Raw genomic sequence first — 25,448 nt, forward strand, 5'->3', positions numbered from 1 at the left:
TGAAATCCTCAAGGAAAGAATTAGTATAAAAAAACCCCTCTGACTGGCAATGCATCATTCTTTGCCACACACAAAAATTCAATGATCAAATTTGCAAACTTGAGCATCTTTAGAAGTTTATTGATTCATCTGGACTTAGGTTTCACTGTACATAATCAGTGAAAACTCTGAACGCAGATTTTTTTTTAAGAGTCCTTCCCAATGTATGAAGGATTTTCAGTCCTCTTTAGCATCATGTGGCATTCCAATGTGCTAAATAACACTTATACTCTCCCACTGCTGCATTCAACCTTGTCTAAAACTACCCTGACATTATGTTATTTCTCTTCCAGATACTTTAGATTTCTTCTTGAGAAAGTGCAGCTAAAGCCCCTTCTTCACCTTTGTTTAGGAGAGCAACAATGTCCTTTGTGATGTTCCTGGACAGATTTTCAGTTTTTGCAGCCAAAGTTAGGCCTCTCTTGGGCTTTGGTCCTAACATGTGAGATACACATCTGATATCTCTGGAATCTGTGGGCTTTTCAAAGAAAGCGAATGCTAGGTAAGAGTTTTCTTTTTTCTCTTCTTAATATGCACTTCTTCTATTAGTATTTTAATTTTATTTGCATATTTTCATTAAACAAGCTCAACTTTAAAAGATTCTACAAAGAAAACTAACATGCTCAACATCAAAAAAAATCAAAGCTTGGATAATTTGGATGAAATAGAGGAACAATTATTAGATGGCTGTAAACAGATTATTAAACATAAATATCAATATATTAACAATTAATATATTGCTATATTAATTTTTTAATATATATATATATATAAACATAATATTAATCTTAAGTATTACAGTTAATAGCAAGAGCACTACTAACATCATCTCTCCATCAAAGAAAAAAAACACACCTCTCTTGGATTGAAATCTAGGTAGCCATACAGGTACTGCACCAAAATCACAGAACACCTGCCAAATCACTTTTAAACCAGGTCAGCCATTTAAGACCCTTCTCGGATTTTGCTCTTCATCTTCACTTGCATAGAAGAGGGTTAAGTCTGTTCTTAGCAAAGATCTTTGGCAAGATCTTTCATGACAAATGACATGCTACCATATGCCAAAAAAAGAAGGGGGAATATAGTCACCCCCAGCTTCAACTTTAACTGGAGCTGCTTTGTTCTGAGTGCCCTGAATAATTAATAACTACTTTGGCAATCAGTCATGCATTCCTTAATGGCACCTCAGGCATCAAGTATCCCATTCACCCGCTCCCCCAAGTAACAATGGACTTTATTACATCAAGTTTTCTATGCCAAACTTGTAACTGACATAATTTAAACTAAACAAGTCACTAGGAAGACTGAAGCTCCAACACATTGTAGGAATTTATAAGGTTTCCCTCAATTGCATGTGGCTACTATATGGGTTAGAGTTGTAACTGGGGACAAGTGAGAAGAGGAAAAGAAATGAAATACGGATTGCTTTTTGCAGTAAATTTCTAGGAGGTTTTGGTGCCAAATACATGACTTTTAATAAATGCATAGCTGAACAGTCAAAATGCAGAACAACCACTAAGAAGCCCCTAGTGAATAATGCAGCTCACCAGTAAGCGCTGACTAAGTGACAGGGCATAGCATGAAAAGAGTGCCTAAGAATAACAGTCATGCCGAAAGTAGCAGGAGAATTTTAAATTAACACAAGCTAAATTTTCGTGGCAGAAAAAAGTTTTTCAACACTTCCTTCCACTTTACAGTATTCCAGACTAAATGAACTTGCAGCTATAGAACAAAGAGAGCTAACCAAAATTGCAGAATGTTCTTCTAGATGCGCCCAGACCACACAATTTAAGTTGGAAGAAATTCAAGTAATTAAACTGAAGTTATCTAGACCCTCAAGAAATCTTCATGATTTTCTCAGCAAGCATTCTGCTTGTATACAGTATATGCACTGCTTTTAAGCAGTGCCTTATAATGCTGTGTTAAACCATTCTGTAAAATGATGTTGCATCTAACAACATAAGAACTGCTGGGAGTCCTTTTCAGAGGCTAAATCCTACAAGTAAGGTAACCAGATCAATAGCTGGTCTCCCCCTACTTATTCATCATGTGAAAAGTTCGTTTGAAATATAATATACAAAGTAAAAATATATATATACGATAAATTACAGGAGATTTAAACAAAGCCATTCCTCTTGCTCTTTAAAAGACCTGAAAATGTGTCCGGTGCCCCTCTCTGTGTGTGGCCTCCAAATACAGAAACAAGCTTGCACTGTTTTATTTCAGTTTTGCTTCATTTCTCCCCAAACAATCTCTCATTGCTAGTCTACCAGGCATCTACCCCTCCCCCTTTCTTTCAAAAAATGAAAAAATTATTAACTGTTTAGGACCAATTCATATAAGTGAATCACTAGGCAAATCAGTTGTTTTTGCAAGAATTATTTAAAATTTACACTTATTCCTATGGTTGACTACTGTAAATTTTAATTTATCTTGAAATGTAGGATGACGTATCCTTACAATTTTAAGGAAAACACAACTTTCAGTTTTCAATTGCTTTAGGTACAAGCAGCAGAAGATCTAATCTTGAATCTTATCAACACAGACTGCATTTACAATCCAGACAGTTAATTATGCAACCTGAAATATGAAATTGTATTTTGTATAGCTTATTAAAACAGAACTTTTCATGAAAAATCTCTTTATTAAAGAGACTTGGAAATTAATTCTCACAAACCTGTTGTTATACCGTGCATTTTGAATCTGGCTAAGAATTTCTGTGACAGGAAAGGGGCTGCTCTTGCCTGTTACATATGTGAGACAGAAAATAGCTTGGTTTCTGTAACAGTTTATATGTGTACTTCTGATGCATGTAAACTTTATTAGAGGAAAAGAGGGACTAAAAAAATGCATCCTACAATCTCAGCTCTTTTTGCCTACTGAACAAATGTTCAGCGTTAACGATCTAAATATTTTGAAGATTAAAATTGTTTTGAATTGTTGATAATTTAAATCATAGAACCATAACATCATTTAGGTTGGAAAAGACCTCTAAGATCACCATATCCAACTGTTAACCTTGTACTGCCAAGTCTACTGCTAAGCCATGTCCCTCAGCACCACACCTTTTGAACACCTCCAGGGACAGTGACTCAACCACTTTCCTGGGCAGCCTGTTACAATACTTCACGACCCTTTCAGTGAAGAAATTTTTCCTAAAATCCAACCTAAACCTCCCCTGGCACAACTTTAGGCTAAACTGAGTCCTGCATTGAAGATAATTATGCTTACATTTTGGTATTTTTAGGTGCTTTTTTTTAATCCATTCCACAAAAATTGTATCATACACAAGTCAGATAGACATGTAGCAGATAGGATGTAATACTGGAGGGCATCTACAATGAAATCTGTCCTCAGCCCACACAAAGCATCTATTTATGGATTTTCTTTTACCATTTTCTAAAAGTAACATATTTATTACCTTCTGCTCTCTAGTATAAAAAGAGCTTAAACCCAGCCATACCCCAGCTGGTTTGCATGCCAACTGACATTTTATTTAATTTCAAAATTCATCATCTATCAGTCATACTATTCTACTAACAAAAGTGCCCAACTCACGAAAGAGACAATCATGGAGATCAAGCCCTTAATCATTTCAGGGATAATACTTAGTTAGGCCTAAATATTTACAAACATTTAGAGGAATACAACAAGAAATAGCATGTATATATACTACTACACTTCACTTACATCATCAGTACACTAAATGTATTAAATATAAGATTATGTATTGTTGAATAAATGCACAGAATTATTCTATGCTTCTCCATAACTGAAGTTTTGCAAAGGAGGAAAAGAGGGGAAAATGCAAAGCAGCAGAAGCAGTAAGCAAGCCAAATGCATCAAGTGAAGCACATGTCAGTAACGTTAGAACATGGATTCTTTTGATCAATTTTTTATTGAGTTTGCAGATATTTCCAACCAACCAAATACCACAAACCACAAGATGACTTAGGAGTTTCAAAAAGTGAATTATGAGGAATTTAAAAATATTCTTCACTCTCTTTAAATACAGAATATCTACTCTGTAAAAACATGTCAACTTCTGTTCCACTGCATCCTGATGCTTCAGAACATTATCTCATCCTCAAAACTCTATAAACATTGCTTTGCTATCAGAGATCTTTTACATTTTCTTTTTTTTTCCCACCAAGTGACAAATTTGCTGATGGTTAAAATACCCATATTTTAGGCAGTGACTAGTGTTTAGTTCCTGTGAGTTGCAAGTGTTAACCAACATTCAAGAGAAGTCTAAAGTACATTTTTCAGGAAAAATGCAGTGGAAACTGAGTAGTGTGCATTTTCTACTTTATCACTATAGTAAAACAAAATAACAACTTTGTTTTTGAACCAGGTATAATCATTTGGCTGTGTATGAAGCAGCTGACTAACAAGAACATTAATTTCTTCAATCTTCTCTGTAACTTCCCAATGTCCTTTAAGTGTCATGCAGCTGATTTTTCTTATGCTGATTTTTCTTCTTCTCAAAGGAAAAAAAAAAAAAGAGGCTTTTTTGCAGTACTGTATTAGGAATACAAACATTTTATTCAAGTTTCCACATAAACAACCAAGCCCACAACTTCCCAGTCCAAAGCCATCCAAGATGAACCACAAGAACACTTGGTTAGTTAAAAGGCAGAAACAAAATGTAAAATTCTGGAAGACAGATTATTCATTATTGTTATTATTGAGAAATAAACAGTAATTAATCCTAAACTTTTCAAAGATTCTTTTGAGCTACCACTTCAAAGATTTTGTTTTTCTGAAATGCACCAATCCTGAAACATGTTACTTACTGGCACAAGAAGTGTATAATGGATGCAGAATCCAGGTTGAGAAGGAAAATATTCATCAGACACAAATCTTATTCTGATCTGGTTTCCTTTGGAGATTTGTCTGCTTGGCACACTACTGGAACCACACCAGCGCCCTAAAACAGTGCCATCACTAGGCTCTTCAACTTCTACAAAGTCATACCTGAACAGAAAAGAAAATTACATGTTTATTTACTGGTAAATTTCTGTAAACTTCCTCGTTTAATAAACAGAGTGACTCTGTAGCTTGCATTTTTTATTATTTTTTTTTAATGCTACAAGTATGCTATCAAAGCCAGCTATTTTAAACGTAGCTTCCAAGTTGCCACCGGCTTAAATACATAATAAAATCATGCAGTGAGGTTAAAAAAAATAAGAGCTAAGTTAGCATTTTGAACAGACCATGAGTACGACTGCTTGTTCCTTTTATGGGAAACAATTACAATATACAGGATAGGGCAGAATGAAGTCAGAGAAAAAACTGAAATTGCTTAAGCCTGGCATAGTAATTCATACTACAATATCACTAGAAATATACTGCATGTTACCAGGGAAAATTCAGTGGTTTTTTGGTACTGAAACCTTGCCCTCTTGTAATAGCAGTGGTAAGCAGGCTCCAGGAGGTTAAGGTGGTTTAGGGAAACTTGGAAGCACATTTCAAGCTTATGCATATCCCAGTGAGACATTGGTGAAGCAAAGACCTAAATGTACCACGTGTCAGAAAGAACCTGCTATTTTGGTACTACTGACAAGAGATATATGGGTTGGGAGCTTTAAAAGAATGAAACGTACACGGTTTGATTTAGTTTCATTGGTTTTTAACGTGTGGTCTGAGTATCCCTGGGGATCCGTGAACTTCAAATAGCTCCATGAAAGGTAAGTAAGAAACGCCAGTCAGTTGTCATCCATAAGCTTAAATATGCCCCGCAAAGGTCCTCGCTTCCACTGCAGAATGTTTAGGGGCTTCTCAAGTCATAAAAACACTGAAAGCCACTGCTCTAGAAGGCATGTCTGGTTTTAATATTTTAACCTGTTTCATGTCAGTTCCCCAGCTGCCTACTGACAGAATAAACAGTAGGAATTTCAGTCACTTTTCCCCTGCTGGAGCTTGAAAAACTCTGAGCTGCAGCACTCAGAGAGGCTGAGGAAGGCAGGAGAGTGCTGGTGAGAGCACGGCTGGCTTTGGGAAGGCGACCGCTGCCGTTGCCCTGCTGCAGCCTGCTCGGGGGAAGCCTCCCCAGCTGCACTCTCTCTCAGGTCCTGCCATGCACTAGGGACACCCCTCATGGAAATCTAAACTGGTAAATATCCCTCGGTCCTTTCCGAGGGTACAGACAGACCTACTTCTGATGACAGCAAACATCCACACTCTGAAAAGGAAAACACACACACACGCACTCTGCCAAACACGCCGAGCAACGTGAAAATTATTACCTTAAACGTTTTGTATTGAAGCTTTTTCTTGATATTTTTTTTTTCAGTAAAGCTAATCTTTATAATGATTCCCAGTTCCCTAGTTAGACAGAAGGCAATAAATTCTTGTGTTGCATGTTTGTGCAAGACTGACTTGCACATTTATTATCTCCATTTAAAGGACCAGTATTTTTTCCACTTAATTAGAAATGAATGCAATGAATATGCTCATTAACTGTGTTCAAAATGTATTACTGCCATGTACCACAGTTTTAAATCTTTGTTGAACTTATGATACTAATTACTTCATCACTGTCTTTTTTTTTTTTCCCCCCAAACCACTAATTCCTTTAACTGATCCGCCAATGTTTTTACTTTATGATCAGGTATACAACATATCACAAAGGCAACTTGTACATTAATTGCACTAAGATTTCTGAGTTCACCATATTTATCAAATTGATTTTGCGCACTAAATTTTATTTTATTTCTTAAGATCAGGTTACAAAATTTCTAACAATAACCACCTTTTTATTTTTCTAGTTAAAAGTATCAAATAACTCTAACTACTTTCTGATTTGTAAGGAGTGAGTAAGTTAATTATTATGTTTATCAACTTAAGCTTAAGATGTTTGGGGGTTCAGCCATAGTACAGGCATCAGTGCTGCTACCACAACGTACAACTTTCTGCTGCTTCCACTGGTCTAATGTGACCACTGAAGTAAAAGACAAATTCAAATTCCATAGTTTAAACTCTAATTCTATTAGTTGAGACATAAGTTAGAGGACATTCTGAAAAACCCCCAAAAATTCAGCTTTCTGAAAAACACACCAGGTCCAGATAACTCTGTTTCTCTGTGTGTTTTTTAACTTTTTTTAACTTCGGTCATTCTCTCCTTGATCTCTGTATGTGGTATTTGTCAGCAATCTGTCTTTTGTAATCATAATCATTTCCAATTTTTTCAGTGTTATCAGTCCCACGTTGGCCGTGTTGTTTCTCAGTCACCCTCTCCCACCCTAACACCCTTTTGACCCTCAGAAACCCACTTGTTTCCAAGGGATCGATCCAGACGTACCCTCAGCACTTTACAGCACTCACAAGTTCTGCACCCAAGTGTGCACAACTGCCGAAATCCCCGTTTGAAGGATTTACTAAAACCTACTTTATAAGCCAATCAAACATAACTTTCTCATGGCAACTTGATACAGTGCATACAGCACTAAGTGGTTTACAGTGATTGTTCCCTTTCTCTAAAGTCTCCCTCAGGACATGTTGATGATTTATGGGTTTTGTTGTTTTGCCTTTTTCATTTGTTTGTTCAACAAACAGGTTTGGTGCTTGTAGACAAAGTTTCTGTTTTCAAAAGCAAATATGAGATATGAGTACTGGTTTCTTATTTCTGGACACAGATGTAGGCATATCTTTAAGAACTTAGTCTACATCAACAAAAAAGAGAGACTCTCACACATTTCCTGGACATCATGACACTTTTAGCCCCTAACTTTATTCCCATCAGTTATCTAGGTTGAATGTGCTGCAAGAGACTGCCAAAAGGATCTTCTGTGCACCTGAGAATCTCTAGCACTGCACATGTTGACTGAAGTTTGAACTTGCTGTGAAACACAACAAAATAAAGAGGTTTGGATGCTTTAGTGTTTACAAGACTGCTGTGCACAGTGCTGCAGCATTGTGTCACAGGTCTAAAGAGTGGCAGGGCCATCACAGCCATTAAAATTATCACAGAATCACAGAATTTCTAGGTTGGAAGAGACCTCAAGATCATCGAGTCCAACCTCTGACCTAACGCTAACAGTCCCCACTAAACCATATCCCTATCTCCCCATAAAGAGAAGCTTCTCCTCAAAAAGCAAGAAAAGCAGGATAAATAATCTAGAATTGAAAATACATTTTCTACTTGTAATGGAGTTAAAAAAAAAAAAAAGTTTAAATGCATGTTGAAACCAAAAATCCTTCCTTTTCGTGCAGCGTACAAACCAGAAAACCCAAAATTCTTTGGCACAATGACTAAAAAAAATGCTCTTGTGCTGCATCTATGATCAATACATTACTTAAATATTAAACTTGAGTAGTCTCATCTACTTTCCCATGATGAAAGATGCTTTTGCCCTTAGTCACAATGTCGATAATGCCCTCCCAGATATCTGATGCAGAATGTGTATTCCTCTTCCCTAAGGCTGAGATGCCCAGGACCCTGAATTGCATTAAAAACCTGAACAAAACAATTTATTTGAAAGGGACAAAGAAGCAATGTAAGGAGCTCTGAACTTCAATGCCTTTCCAACCAGGAAATATATTTTCCAAGGGAATGTGTTTTCCTCTCCTTTCTCTATTTTTCTGTGGTTTGCACTGTCATTTGCTAAACGTTTTCTGACAGGCTGTTTACTTTGGCTTACAGTTTTGTGACCTTTGCGCAGCCTCCCTCTGCCTTCAGAATCCCACAAATATATCAATGAATGTAAGGTGCAGAAACCCACATGGTAAAACATTTTGTTGTATCAGTGACACTGGATCTTTCCATTTCAAATAGATGTGCTAGACAAAAATCTAGTACACCCATCAGAACAGCTTGAGAAAAGTGAAATTTATTTTACCTTTCCCATTTGATAAGCACTGAATTCTTTTTTTTTTTAATTAAGAAAAAGGAAGTTGATAACAGTCCCTGTCATTTTTTTCCCCTGTGGGATGCTGCATTATTTCTCTTCCAGTTTGTTTTAAAGCATATGGAATTTCAAGGTTTTCCTGGTGACAGCAAAATAAAATACCTACCTCAGACTTGGGCCAAAAGCATCCAAGGTATTCTGGCAGTTCACCAGACAAACTGTTACTGAACAGAACTTAGATGGTTTATATTTGGGCAGCTTCAGTTTTGGAAACAATGGAAATTACTAAAAACTGTCATAACGAAAATACTGTTTTTGTCTTTTTCCAAACCAAATTTTGTAAGGAAAGTTTCTGTGTCCTCTTCCTCTGCCATTAGTATTTAAAATAATTTTCATTTTTATTACTGAAATATTTAAATTTCCTATGGAATAGAATTTTTAGTTTCCATCATTCAAGCTAGACTGCATGGCTGTATAGACAGAAGTGTCAAGGTGCTGGCAAAACCTCATGTGGTCTTCACCTCTTAGATCACTTAAATCACAGCTGCAAGTAATCATACTGTTCTTTGTGAAATAAAAGAAAGAAAGAGAGAAAAAGAGAGAGAATGAGAGAGAGAGAGAGAGAGAAAGAGAGAGAAAGAGAGAGAGAGAGAGAGAAAGAAAGAAAGAAAGAAAGAAAGAAAGAGAAAGAGAAAGAAAAAAGAAAAGAAAAAAAGGGAAAGGGAAAGGGAAAGGGCCAAGCATTTAGCTTGAAGGGTTTCTTTTATTATTATATTTATTTTTTAAAGTTTGCCTGCCTCACTTGTAATAAATTCTGGAAGCCTTCGTTAAGCAACATAGATCTCCAGTAACACTTTATTGGGAAAATTCATGTTTATTTGGGTGGAAAAGGGAATACTGAGGCATGACAGAGGCAGTCAGGTCCATGGTATCTAACAGCAGACCCGATCTGTCTAACCAGCCTTGTTGTTGCCCATAGATCGATACATCGTAAAATCTCCAGCAAAAATGGATGATGAGACATGAAGAATGAAAAGCTCATGATAAAGAGCAGAGAAAATGTGAGGACACTTAGGAGAAGTTCTTTGCTCTTACCCTTACTGCCGCTCCCTCAGAGGTAGTTTTCCTTAAACACTGAGGCTCAGACAAACAAGATACTTCATGTGAAATAAAAATCAAAATGAGATAAGAAATCAAACAGTTAGTTACAGTACAGGCACTTCTGCACTATTTTTCAATTTGTGTGAGAGGAAATCTTACTTTTTGTAATTTTTTCCTCTGATGTGGCCACACAGTAAAACCACCTGCCACCCAAATTTGCAAGCTTTGGAATGGTTATTGAATTTGTTTGCATTCCAAGTGCATTAATTTACTTCATACTGTTTTGCATTTATCGCCAGTACACCATGGTCACCTGAAGAACCGTGGACTTGAAAGGACTGGCCCATCAGTCCACCAAGAAGTAAACGCAAAGTTCCTGAAATCACAAACCTCTAAGGGCGCACATCTGTGCAAGTTCACTATTAATAACTCAACTCACCACCCAGGTGGCAGAGGAAAAAAACTTTTCTATCACAGAAAGCAAAACTTCCAGGAGGAAGGGAAGGGAGAGGGCTCACTGTCTGAAGTGCTGACCCTGTGGCAGCATCTCAGCGCAGCGTAAAACTTCAGTAAATCTGATCCCACTCTGCCTTAACAGAAAATTTTGACTGGGGGCTACTTTGAGCAACAGTAACAAAAGGATATTGGAAGAAAACTCTCTGTCAAAGACTACCAGATAGAAAATTTTTAATATTTAAAATACTTTCTCTCCATCATGTATTTCCAAAAGGAAGCTCTAAAAAAAAAAAAAGGCTCCAAAAGCATAGGACTCCAGAGCATTGGCAATTCCCCTCAGCCTTCATCCTTCATCATGGAGGACTTGGAAGTGCCTTCGCTTTGCAAAGGTTGCAGATTATCCAACAGTTGAGAAATGAGTCACGTTCCACTTAGCAGCTGACAATTTCTGTCGTGCTTGATGTTTTAACGTAAAAACAGAAAAGATGTAGACACAGTAATGATTTGACATGCAATAAACTTCCACAGTTGTAACTGTATTTGCTGATCCTACACATACTGTGTTTTAATGGTCACTGTTAAGAAACAGCATACCCAGAAATAATCCAAATAAATAAGTGATGAGGTCAGCTTTTCATTCTCAGAAAATGATGTTTAATTATACACAAGCATCACTTGCAGCCAATACGGCAAATGAGTATATTATATAAAAAAGCAAGTATCCTGCCATGCCTACATTTTCCATGAAATGAAGACACTCAAGGTATAAACAGAGAACATTTCTAACTGCCATTCACCAAATATGGATTGTAGTTTCTGCGCCAACCTACTCTGAATACATCTATTTTAGAATATGCAGCACTGTACGCTAGGAAGTGCCTTATGGAAACACAGATTCATTCACAAATGTTATAGGGTTGCCATGGTTCTCTCTAATCTTTTCTCATACTGATTAGTAACAGCCTGAAGCTCCTACCATAACTGCACAACTCCTTTGGTATCCTACCTATCCTTTGGTAACCTACCTTGTTATTTAGGATACATTAAAAAAAAAAAAATAATAATCTTTAGATTTCAGTTTTCTTCCCCTTGATTCACTGTATGCACTCATAATCCAAGTGGTTTACATTTACAATGCTGCAAGCAAAAGGGAAAAATGAGACAGGGCTTAAACCCCAGATTTCTACTCTTCGAACAGCTGAACGTTTTTTGTGAAAAGGATGCACTGGTTGTTCGATTTCAATTAACTGTTGCATAACCACACCGCTGCCTACCAGAAAATGCTTCCGTTTTCTGTGGATCTGTTGAAAACTTGGGGCAGCATGTGAAGCTGAGACACCTACTGTTTGTAGGGTAGCTGTTGCCACTTGGTGACAACACACTGGATGGAGAAAAAAACAACTGCTGAAAGCATGTCTTTGCCCTGATGAATAGCACTTTGGCACACAAACACATTCAAAGAATAAAGCCCGACTGGTACCTACATGCACTGGTAAGTGCTTGAGCATCTCCAGCTGAAGCCCATGAATACCATGGACCAAAGGTAACTTTTGCCTTCTGGGGAGAAAAGGGCATTAGCTCTAAACCAAAACAATTCTGCATTCAGAAAGCAACCCTGTAATTATTTAAGCATATTTTAAACATGTCATACAGATCAAATATGTACTTTCAGGAATACAGCAACCACAAAATTCAGTCCTAGATAGCCTGTGCCACAACCTAATTTGTACTTCTATAACTTCTACTGATACTTTTTTCTCCGTCACTTGAATAAGTATCCTAGGATACAGAAGATGATACTATAATCATGCATATAAAGAGTGGACATAAGAAAGGAAGAAGATGGTTTCCCAACTGTTCCTTTTAAAAGACTGATTCCATCTAAAATACAAGAAATAAAAAAAATAAAATTAAAAAAAAATCCACCAAAGCCAAGAAGTCACATGGATTTTTTTCCTTAGTAATACTTACCTACTATTCCTCTGTAAACCCTAAAGAGCATTTTAGCTTGGGAATCGTTTTAGCTTAGTGATCATAAAAATCACATGTTCTTTCTACACAGATTAGTATTTTGTACAAAATCAACAACACTAATGGTGCTCAGAGTTCATATTGACAGTCAATGTTGTAAAGAATTCTTTCCAGTCTACTGTAAGCTTCTACCTGTACTCACACTGTTCACCACAGTGTGTACCTCTTTCAGCTTCTCTGAACCTATGATTATGTTTTTTTGTCTTTTTTTTTTTTTTTTCTAGCAGCATTTTCAATATTTAGTCTAGTATCCCGAACGGTAATTCTTCCTTTATGCATAACCCTTATATCCGGAAATGCACCTTTGGCTCCGGTCAATGATATATTCAAGAGTAAATTTTAGAAAACACCAACAAAGACATTCCTAAAGGACATTTTAAGCTTGCGAGGGGCAGTGCAGGCAACACCCCTTCCCTCCAGCACCCCCAATGACACAGCAGCGTTACCCCTCTCTTCCCTTTCCCTCCTTCCTGGCTGCCTCAATGGAATATCTATGTGTATTTAAATTAAAACACTTATTTCTTTTGTTCAGTGATGCAGTTACATATGGTCTCCTGCCTGCTACAGTAGCACGCAGGATTTACCAATCCAGCGCAGACCATTTATCACAAAGTCCAATATCCTGCTTCAGGACAGGCTCATAATTGCTACTTGAAAAGAAAGTGAAAAATCTCTGTAATGTAACTGAGGAGTTGCAAAATACTGCACAAGGCAGAAAAAACCTGTCTCCAACCCTAGCAGGAGATCAGTTTACACCTAAAGCATGAGCGGAGTTTCCTCTCACTTTGGTTTATACCTAGTTATAAGTTTATAGTCATAAAATTATGCAGACCTACTTTTAATCCATCCACAGCATATGAATCAGAGGCTTGTATGAAACGGTATTTCCTAATAATTGCTGCTAGTTTACTGGTCTCCCTGTTCTTGTTAGTGTCAGAAAGGGGAAGAGATCTATTTAGTTGACCTTGTGAACACCCCAGGACACTCACACATGATCATCTATCCCTTTTCAGGATAAGTAATCCCGCTTTTTGCACTCTCACATGCATCTTCTCCAATATCCTGATGATCTGACAGCAACAGATTAATGTAAATTGTATTATATACTTGCTGGTGCTGCTCCCTAACTACAACTTCATTTGAACAACTTTGTTAAAATGTTGATGCTAGGCAAAGAAGGCAACCGCAGTGTGTAGTGAGGAGTGAGGGAATGAAGAAAACAAAAGGAGGAAGAGATGGGGAGAGAAAATAAAAAATAAAATTTAAAAAAAAAGCTGAGTAACAGGTGAGGAAACAACTGTCTGCCTTGGAATAGGAGAGTAGGAATGCTGATGCTATTCCTACTGATGAGGCAGGAGAAAGCTGCCCATAAATCTGACAGCGAGCCTATGGGCTTAACCATACTTAGACTTCCAGTAACCAGAAAAAAACAACACGGGGAGGAGAGCATGCTACGCACAAACTGAAATGCTGAGATGCCACCCATGGTAACTTCATCTTGCGCTGCGGGGCCTGTCTTTGTAGCTTGCCTTTCTCTTGACACCGGGGACCAAGGAGAAGCACGCTGGGAAGTGCAGGTGGCTGCACGGTGTGCCCCCATCCTGCAGCCCGGGCAGCCACGCAGCGCTCCCAGCACTCACTTACTTCTATCTGTTCATGAGCAGCAGGGAGGGAGCGGGGGAACTCCATCAACAGTAATTGTTCCCAGAGCACCCCAGACAGAAGCAAGACCCGGCAGTGCCACGCTCGTTTTCAAAGAAAATAACTTCAGCCCACGCCGTCAGAAACAGAGCCAACTACGGTAACGTGAAACAATTTTAGAAGCAATAAATTAGGATTAGGATCGTTTACAAAAATATTTTGATACTGTGGACACAGTTTACTTTATTCAAACGGTTTGCTTGAGATTGAGAGGACCAGGAAGGAATTTTAAGGAGCCTAAAATGTTTTCTAAGTCAATGAGTGTAGTCTCTGGTGTGAAAAAGGAGTAAGGGATTATGTCAACTGCCCACTCGTCAGCAATCACTCTCCTAACACTCAACTGGGCTGTGAAAATAGATTTTAAATTACTTGTGAAATAATAGCCATTATAGGGTCCTGTAGCAATGGCAGATTCTAAAAACGAACACTGGATTTACATTAACAGAGGAAAAATGTGGGTGGGCAAGAATGCCATCACAGCCCCTAGGTTTGTGCAGCATGTGCTCCTGATCGTGGCATGCCAGATCCACTGCCCTCCCATTCAGACCAGGGAAGCTCCTTGTTCTAACTCCCTCTGTCTTCATGAGCTTTGATTTGCATAGAGAGTACAGTTTTGCAGCTATAAACCACTGCTGTGGAACCAAGTGTAATCTTTCAGAAACTTAAGAACTGTGTTTTATAGAGCGGTCTCAGTTATAACTGTACTATACTTTGGTCTTCAAGTTTTTAATCTTCTTTTACTGTCTTTGATGTCTGCTTTGTTACATTTACAAAATTGTTATCACACAAATGGTATCCAGCAACTTTTAATATGCAGTAGAGAACCTAAAAGAATGCTTATAATTAGAAGCTTTATAATTAGAAGCCAAGTTCAGATTACAAAATCTGGTATTATTTTTGTCTCGTGCCATGAGTTTAATCATGATTGTTTTTCCTTTCTGTGAATCCATCTACTTTGAGTGTACTGCGGAGGTTCAGCAGGGCAGGAGCTTAGGAAAGGCTTCACTCAACCTTGACCAGTCCAGAGCTTCCACCAACTGCAGCCTCTGCTGGGCATAGTACACACCTCTGCCAGCATCAACTACTGGCAGAAATTAAACAGCAAAATGGGAACAGCTGAAAGATGAGTTACTGTACAAGTGATCACTTAGTAATCAAAGAGACAATTTTACTGGAACCATGGGAAAGGCAAAAGAAAGTCCTTTCTAAAGTAAATAAATAACAGGAACCACAATTGTGTCCAATGAATGCAGAATAAGAAACATTTTTCCTTGTATTTAATTTCAGAAATGTGCCTAATCCAGACATACAGAAACAGATCCATTTACTTCTTTTGATGCAGAAAAACGCTCATTTTTTTCTACAAAACATAAGAAAGCAGGATGCACGAGTGTATTGGATTCCTCTGCATTCATTAAATTGAAATTATATTGCTACAATTGAACTCATATGAAAGAAATAACCTCTGCAGTACTGATCTTCTTTCTTTTTATGTAAAAGAACAAGTTTTGGATAAACAAAGAACTCTGGCCCCAAATTAATTTAAGTTCTTAAAAACTTTGATTCCTACAGCCCATTCTCATCCTCCCTTTGAATCAATTCAGCATTTAAGCCTCTCTTGAAATGGTACCACTATTCAGTTGTCTCGCATCAACTGGAACAAGCGACTAAAAATCAACAACAAAAAATCAATCACCAGAGAAATTACTCCACCTTAACTGAAGTTTCATGGCATTTTCTACACATTGTTCCTAAAATGCCACCTTCCTGCCAGCCGTAAAACCTTTATGTTGCTACCAAGGACTTCAGCTTAAATCACTCGTTTCATAACATTTTTTTCCTATCAGTATTTCAATTAATCTAAGGCACTTGAATACTAGAACTCATCCTGGACATTTAAATTATATAACCCTGTTTCAAACTTTGAATAAAAATAATTAACAAGGAATTTATATGTTGGGGGGAAAGAAGGGTAAAAAGGAATTGTATATTGAAGAATGACAGCTCATATGCTTTTTTTTTATGTATATAATTTCAGCTATTGATGGAATAGCTCCTATCCAAATAGATCTGAATGTAGAACACAGCTACAATGAATTTTAACTTTAAAATGATTTTACTTTTGCTGAACTTGTTATATAGATAGTGATGAAGGAGACATTTAAGTATCACAGATAAGTACAATCATCTAAGCAGAACCCTATGTCATCTATGTACACAGAATATCATAAGGACTAGGTGGCTACAGTTAAACACATTGAAATTCCAATGCAATGGTGGTAAGAGCTTTAAGATCTTCACTGTAACACATCTGAAGCCTTAGAGATTCTAGGGGTACTCCTCACTGTTTTCTGAATTTTCAAATAGAGGTGGCAGCAGCAATTCCTCTAACCTTGAAATGATAAAGCCCAGCTACTTAGTTACATGGGTCACCATGAACATTGTCTGCACCCATTCCTCTTTAAATACAGTTATTTAAAGGTCTTTGTCCAGTTATTCAATGCCAACTTGAACTTTGTACCTACCAAAGGGACTTCACCCTCTGTAATCACAGTTTCTTGAAATAAAAATGTCTGTCAGAAGCATTTAGGACTGTCAGACAGCAAGGACATGTCAAATGTTGAGAGGATGTATTTCATTTGGAATCTACGCTTGATAGTTTGTTCTTAGCACATACATGTGCGTTAATACTGCCACTACAATGTTCTCAAAGCAAAAACAAATAATATGAGGTTGGTTTTTGTTTGTTTTGTTTTCCCCGCTGCAGATCCCAGAAGAAAAAGATGCTGGATTTATTGTTTCATGCACATGCTGTTGATGCAGTTAGGTGCTTCCAAGACGTGGGCCAAACAGAAGTGAAGCATCAATCATCTTTTTTTACTGAATCACACTGGAGCTGCAGCTATGCATTTGTATTTTACTCTACAGGTTAGATGGAGAGATAATGTTGTAATCACAAGAAAGGAAGCTCCATGTGCTCTAAGTTACTCATTGGGTCTTATATTACATGGAAAGCTCCCTTTAGAAGATTATGTAACAAAATGTTTAGTCTTTTTATTGTGTTTACCGTAACTCACCACTGCACAGTATGCATCTGACATAATTTATGTCAAAAAGACAGCTAAGCAAATGTTTTCCTTCTTCATAGCCACTGACTACGGATAATGTCTTTATATTTCTTCTAAATACACTTGTACACTTGTATATCTTCAAAATTTTAACCCTTATCAACACTTTCCTATCACTACATTCAATAGGAACACACAGGATTGATTAAGCAGTTTGGCTGATGGTTTCTACCAAAGACCTTTGATGTTCCCAGAATTGAAGGGAGTAGCTGGGGTGCAGTTCAGTCAAGCAGCTCTCAGAAACGTCATGGAAAGGAGAGGTAGTGAATTTATTGCACATGGCTCTGCATCTTAAAGCATCATCTTAAGTAACCTCAGAGGAAGAACATTCCTGGCTTAAAGAGTTAATTATTTAATTTCATGTGAAAGGAGTGCAAGAGCCACAGTACTACTCAAAGATTTTATACCATGTTACCACTGACAGCTTCCTTCGGTTTCCTAATTTTCTTCAGGCAAACGTTCAACATATTGCACATTAACCAGAGAAGTTTGGGGGGTTCTTTCAAAACTTTTATAGTTCTGTAGGTGAAGCATTTACCTGCATCAACAGATTCACATTTGCAGCTGCCAAAAGCCTCAACCAACAACAAAGAAAAGCCTACAGAACAGACTACAGTTCATATTTGGAGTTATTAGAGGAATGAAGAGACATGGAAATGAATATACCTATCCTAAAATGAAGATGATGTTCAGGTGACATCGAGTATTCAACAGTCTGTCAGTTCCACATTCCACTTGTATATTGTAATCCATATAATCTTATCTACAGTAATTGCACTTTGGATTTGAGACACATTTCTCTTTTATTAGATATAATAAAAGTCAAACAGACTGAAATCACCTGATAATTAGAAAGAACAGCTGCCGCCACCACTGAGATGAACAACTGTTCCCATTCTGTGCACAGCAAGAGTGAGTTTGGCACACATTACTAATGTAGGCAGGATATTTTTTTTCTTTTCTTATTGCAGTTTTGTGATGTAACTCTGCGATGCACAACCTAGTTACAACATCAGACTGCCTGGTAAAGGCAAGCATAGCATACAGGGATAAAAGCTTTGTGATAAATGCCTCTGTGTCAGGAAGGCACGGATATAGATTTCCTCCATGAAGACCATGTATGTTCTCAGAGAAAGAAATCAACAATTTCAGAAACAAGCAACAATTGAGCAAAAAATCAGTCCCTCCTGGTCAAGGAGAGTTACAGCACCTCCCTGATGATAGGAGCTGTCAGGCACAGAAGTCTAATGGCCTAATGATTAAAACAGCGTTGAGGGGCTAGCATCATGAAAATAATGAACTGTCACATCAGCAAAAGAAGAGTTGCTTTTCTTCACCAGAAAAGCTGGACATGCAGAATGTAAATCCAGTATGTCTTTGCTAGCTAGAAATTCCCTTATGTAAGGAAAATTTACCAGCAGTTCTGTCATCTGAACAACACTCCATGAAACAGCTAGGAGACTGCGTCCTTCTTTTGTATTTGTTTTGCTTGGTGGGGAATTGTCTGTTCATAACTTTTTTTTCAAATCAAAGCACACAAGGTGAAATCAAAGTGCACAAGACTGAATTGACTTTAATATTGCAGAGATGTATGTACCCATACCATCAACAAAATAACCTAAATCTATTCAGAAATAAATGCACGGATCTAGTTTCCACATAAAAAATTAAACATGGAGTAGAAAATAGCCATGCAGGATCATTCTGATCCAGGTTCAGGAAGCTACTTAAAGTGGAGGCTAAACTGGTACCTTCAAGGTATCTGCAAAGTGTTATGCTCGTTCTAGATGAAAAGACTGCACAGAATAGCTAAAGTGTTGGAACTGACTTTTGGGAAATCCAAATGCAGAGGCCACGCCAGTCAGATGTAGGCTTCTAGCCACAGAAACAGACAAAAATTTTGCCAAAGCTTCAGGATGCATCCAGGACATTTCTTACCTATCATTGTTTTCTTGTTATAGAACAAGCAAAAGAAGTGTTTTATATGGCTAGATGGGCTTTTGTTTTACTTTTCCCCCTATGTATGAGCAATATTGGAATGACTGATATTTAAGAAGCTTTTAATTATCTTAAACAAAGATACTCCAGTGTATACTCTCAGTGGTCAGATAAACTGACACTATAGAGCCCTACTACCTACAGAGAAGGCTTTTGCATTACACAGAACATGCATCTTGAGAAGCAGGTAGAAGAATTGAGAATATGGGACAAGGACTACTGTAGGTGACACATCAAGTCCTGTCATACACTTCAGAAGGGGGAGAAAGGAAGCCTGTTACAAACTGCAGGATGTTGGAAAGAAAGCCTACCATCTCTGCGCTGCAGATTTTACCTGGTTTCAGTCATAGGCTAGAACTATAGGATCAGGCCACTGTAAGCTCTAGAGTTACACTCACAATAACACATTAAATGTCATACTTTTTTTTTTTTTTTTTTCTTTCTTTGTCACATAAACTTGGCTTTGGAGAAAGTGTTGAGTACTCTGCAGAAACAATACTGATTTGTGCCTTTCAAGAAGGCAGAAACACAGTGGAGTCACAAATAGCATGGGATGCAGTTAAAAACCCTTAGCTTTTCCACATAAAGTACTGGAAAGACATTAAAATAATTTTACTAAGCACTACAACAGCTAAGAAATACAAGACATTACTTATAAAGAGATACTATTGTGATAACTTCATAACTACTGATAATGCAGTAACTTAATTGGCTTGTGTAAATTGTTTTACACAATTAAACTCTGCACTTCAGTTATTTCCTCCACTTGTCACTTACTTCTACTCACTTTGCATCAAAAAAAAGGTACACTTTCCCTTCCTTTAGTGAGATTGTTACTGAATTTAAACTGCAGGAACCCTATCTGTGCTTTCTCTTTTGGTTAAAAAAAAAAAAAAAACAATTTTTTTTTTCTCTCCCAGAGGGTCATATCTTCCAAGTCAAAAAGCACAGTATGTCCTCAAAAGTGCACATACCAGAATTTGCATACATACAACTTCCTGGTATCCATACACATGTATGAGCATGATAAAATTACAAGTGAAGATTATGAGTGACTTATTACTGTTTTTCGATTTGACTAGTGCTTTTGTCACCTTGTTTACTTAAAATAAATGTACTCCCATTAAAATACTATTCAAGTTTAATATTTAAAATATTTTAACTTATCTCACTTTTTTCTTTGCAAGTGGATGGATGAGTCACCCAACCTGGATTTTCCTTCATTTGCTACTTCACTCTGCCATGTGCAAAGAAAAGAAAAAGCTATGTTTTCATTAAAAAAAAAAAAAAGTTGTGCAAAGGGAGTGCACTCATCTGAGCAAAGGTGTACGCTTATAGTTCTTAGTATTTTATATTTGACATGGTCTTGACAATTATTCCCTTCATTATTATGAAGATGATATCTGTCCATCTGTTGTGAACCTCAGCTTCCACATTAAAGCTAAGCGCAAAAGTAACCTCTAAGAAATTCAAATTTGTAATCAAACATTGATGTGAGATATAAAAACAAGCGAAGACCAATTAATTAGAAAAACTGAAAGCAACCATCAAATAAGCATCCAAAAACGAAAAAAAAAAAAAAAAAAAAAGAAATTAAATTAAATTAAATTAAATTAAAAAACAGAACTATTTGGAAAAGAAGGTCTTGTGTGAATTACCTCCCCAGGAACACATCAAAGCAGGATATACCAAATGACATGTTTTATCTGTTAATTTACTGAAAGGAGTTCAGACAATGCACCATTATTCATACGTTCATTTTTTTTACGATCTGTTATTTCTATGGCAGATAGATATGGAATAAAAGAGATTAGGATCTCTCCTCTTTCACCCACCCACAGGAAGCTCATACAACATCTGCCCCTGTTGTCACAAAATACCCACAACGTGATCAATCAGACAGCTTGGCTGAGAACTACATCCATCCATGTGCGTAGTGTTCTCGTTGTTTCTCTCCCAAGCTAAGCAGCCTTCAAATGCTAATCACAGGAAGGAAATATAGATTCAACAGAAACCTGTGCCAGTCATTTAGCAGACAGAATACTTACTGAAGTCATGAAAAAAACAATACTGTTGGAGAATATCAAACAATGAATTACTTTAAGTGCTGTTTTTCATAGAAAATTGAGAACTTGACCATTAAAGGCCATTAAGGTATTGTCTGGTAGTTTTGTTTGAACAGGGATGCTGTACCTTGCATCTTGACCTGAATTACACATCATGTAATGTGTTTATCTATTTTTTCTCTGTAAAATTAGATACTCGTTCCTCTAACATTGATAGTAGTATTTTCCCAAATGTCAAAACCTTCAGCTTAGACATAACAATATTAAACATTCCACATTTCTGTATCCTTGTGTATCTGGGGCCCTGATATTGAATGCAGATGGAGAATGGGGGGACTCCAAAGCTTTCAAGCATAAAATAACTTTCTAGCACTGCAAATAAAATCAGAAGCTAATAGCTTAAGAGATGCATTTTTATAAATATATTGACATGCAGGTGTCATTTTTGCAAAAGCTGAGCAATACTCTTGTTCCATCCCCCACACCTTCCTTCAGATATTGCACAAGTTTAAGCAAAAGTAAACCTACTTGCAGATGTCATCTTCTGGGTCCTCAAGCCCAAATCTTTCGTCAAAAGTAAGCTGTATCCATACATTTTCATCTACTGCTACTAATCTCCACACTAGTACAGTGTTGCGCGGGTATGTATGTGGAAACTTGGGGCTGTGAATACTTCCATTTGTAGTCACAGTAATTATCTTCTCATGCTGAGGATCCTGCACTCCTACAATAAAGAGAGAAAACATGCATCAGTATTGCATTTCTCCTCCTTTTCCTGAAGTGTCTCTATAGCATGCACAGAAAAAGGCCTTCTGTTTTGTTCGCTTCTTTAAAGGAATTCCTGCATGGAAAAATATAATATAGTAAAAACAGACAAAGAGATAAATAACATTTTGCTGGCAAAAAGTTATTCAAGCCCAAGCCTCAGCTGATGTTCAGAAAGCAGAACATTAGTTCAAGTGGAGGTAAGAGAAATGTGTCTGCATATTTCCTTAGACTGCCAAGACTTGAACCCAAGACAAGAGTCCCACAGAAACCCAGAAACCCAAGGGACTACAGCACACAGGCTGCCAATGGCTTCAGTCCTTTGTGACTGGAAACTGCAGAGATCACACAAGGTACAAGGAGAGGTCTGCTCACACCTTACAACTGCCACAGAAGGACAGGTTTCAATTTGTCTCTTGTGAGTGGAGACTTATATTTGTTGGGTCTGGTGATAAGGATTTTGATGGCAGCCTCCCTGCTGAGGGCTACATCAGAACAGTTACCCTGATACAGGAACAAAGCTGGGACATGCTATGAGAAAGCCACCAAGTATATGAAATTAGACATTTACTGACAAGCCCCAATAGAGGGCATTCCTCAAAATTCTTCAGCATTGTTAGACTACAAAGCACATGTAAAATTAAATGCCTTATGTGGCAGCAAATAAATTCAAAAGAAATAAGCCAACTACTTTTGATTTTAAAGCACACAGGAACTATGAAACTGCTTAAAAAAAAAAAAAAAAAAACTCTTCAGGTGATGAATTCACAACTGCGAGTGGTTACCAAACAGAAAGGACTCCTTTGGTCAGCAGTAGCATTGACTATCAGGGACACACAACAGCTCTCTTCGCAATACCTCAAACAACCTCATTCCCAAGTGCCCAACATTCCCAGGAATTCATACTCAGCAGCTGGAATCAGCTTATGGGGGGGATTTAGCTGCAAACAGCAGGCACTGACCTAATCTGCATACCTTTCAACATCATGACATGCAATGACAAGATCCCTAATTGACAAAATTTAATTCCATAAGCACATCAAAGTATATAAAAAAAGCTATAACACAAAGCTTCTACTGTATTTAACATTTGCTTAAAATCTGGGTACAGGCAGGTTTGACGTTGCAGGCAGTAAATCATAGGAATCATCAGTTACCTAATTAATTTATTAACTACATATGCTTGTAGTTTTATACTGGAAAATAATTCACATTCTTTTTGACAATTTGTTTCACTCTGCAGTTAGTTACTTCATTTTCATTTGTTTTATAAGCAGCATTATGATGAAGACACATTTAGAGCTATGTAAGATGTCTATGCTTCAGTCTACAATGAAAACATACACTGCAATTGTTCCTTATTATAACTACATGTGAAGGCTGACAACTAAATGAATGTACTGCAAGAAAAGAAGGCCACAGAAACAGCATTGCAATTTTAAAAGAATTAATCTATACTTAAATGTAATTTAAAGTCTGTCAGACTTTTGCCTTCTATTCTGATGGACTCATGCTTTCTACTTGTGGTATGAAAATGGAAATTTTTCTTTTAAGTGGAATTGCTGCTTATATAAGCTTGATGGAGTGTGGTTTTGCCAGTATCCACACACAGAACTGACAGTACAGTCTTGTGTACACATAAGGGAGGACAGCACGCAGTAATAAGAAAGAAGCACAAACAAAGGAGGCATGAGAGACAAGGTTCCTAATTTAGACACTTCCCTGGGTTTTTGTTAGCTGAGTCACAAGCATTTTTTCTCCAACGTATAGCATGTCAGCTGAGAGCTCCACATTAAACACAGCAGCCAACAATAATAAGTGACTTTCCCAGAGATTGGTACACCAGAGTGTTATTTCCAAAGTATGCAGAGGAACACCATCTCACTGATGACACTATATTCAGTGGTTCTTTTTGTCTTTAAAAGCACACGCGGGATTCCAAATCACCTTGTATCTCACAACATAGCAAGCGTTTCATTTTCTATCATCGATACAATGATAACCACAGCACTGCAAGTAGTCCAGGCATATCAAATGAGAAGTCACTAAAAAGGGCAAAAGAACAAAAAGGTATATTGCAATTTAGTGAACAGGACTTGCCTTCAACTCCTTCATTTGTGAAGGAAAAATGTGTTTTAAATACAACGTTGTTCCGCAAAAACATCACATTCTCACACACATCACTTGCTCCATTTCAAATATTTGCTCTCGCACAGTGGAATTTCTTCTCTTACAAAAGAATTATTTTGTATGACTACAAAGGCAAGTAATTGCTGTCACTGGAGATTTAAGCTTGCTATTTGTCTTCAGATAAGCTGCAATATTCCTTTTTATCCATTCTACGTAAACAAATTGTACCACCATACCATAAAAAGCTAGACTTCTCCTTCTGAGTTCATGCATGTTCTGAAAATTTCTTTTGAGTAAATTGTCTAAAGAGTACGGCCACCTGAACTTGGCTAAGTTGACACTATAGTGCCTATTTTTGTGCGTGCGCGTGTGTGGAATGGCTTTACAATTATTGCCTTTATTTTTAGGGATAAATTAACCCACCTTACACTTAAAAAGGAAGAACAAATTCAGCCAGATTTACAGCAATTGTCTGTGTAACTCCAAAGATACATGTATCAGTCCCTGCTGCCATGACTTGTCTGCCTTTCTGTTTAGCAATCTCCACCCCCAAAAAGAAAAAAAACATGTATATGATTGCACAGACAGCACCGATCAACTCAGAAGCATCTGACTGGGTGAGACTAAGGTAGGAGAGGCACCATCCCAGCTTGGGGGCAGCACTACAACATGAGGGCAACAGGACAGACAGTGGCTTCAGTGAGAAGCTTCTTCGAGAGATGGGCAACAGAGATCACCTGCAGCAAAAGGTTCTGGAAACGGGGCACACCAGATGGGGAACAAACCCCTAAGCCAGCCCTGAGTTATGACACGGTTACAGTTATTAGGGAAGGACAGCACACACTTCACAGAGCCTGAAGCTGAAGAATGAGTCGCTGCAGTTGTCTTTGATGTGGTGCAAGATGCTATCACCAGATTTATTTATCTATCAATGTAGAGAGCCTGTCCCTGAAAATTACAAGATTCCAGGCATTCTGAATGCACGGCAGTGCATTACCCTTTCACTGCAATGGTAACAGATGAAAAAACACGGTATCACCAAGCAGATCAGCAGATGCCACTGTAAACTGAAATTAAACCCACCGACGAGACAAGCTCATTCCTGCCTACTTCAAAGTAGGCCTCTTTCCCCATGGGCACAATACATTTCACAAAGATCAGCGCTGACACTTCTTAAATATAGC

At 37.5% G+C, this 25,448-nt stretch overlaps 1 protein-coding gene across 3 annotated transcripts in view; it reads right to left on the reverse strand.

The window, feature by feature from the left end:
• Positions 1 to 25,448, reverse strand: part of PDGFC (platelet derived growth factor C) — a 119,056-nt gene that overhangs the window by 27,088 nt on the left and 66,520 nt on the right. For all 3 annotated transcript variants that reach the window (XM_068681061.1, XM_068681062.1, XM_068681060.1), the window contains 2 exons: positions 21,898 to 22,093; positions 4,836 to 5,016 (listed from right to left, as the gene is read on the reverse strand). In XM_068681061.1, coding sequence (XP_068537162.1) covers positions 4,836 to 5,016; positions 21,898 to 22,093 — 377 coding nt within the window. The remainder of the gene's footprint in view (positions 1 to 4,835; positions 5,017 to 21,897; positions 22,094 to 25,448) is intronic.

Source organism: Anas acuta, chromosome 4, assembly GCF_963932015.1.
Source record: "Anas acuta chromosome 4, bAnaAcu1.1, whole genome shotgun sequence".
NCBI lineage: Eukaryota > Metazoa > Chordata > Aves > Anseriformes > Anatidae > Anas > Anas acuta.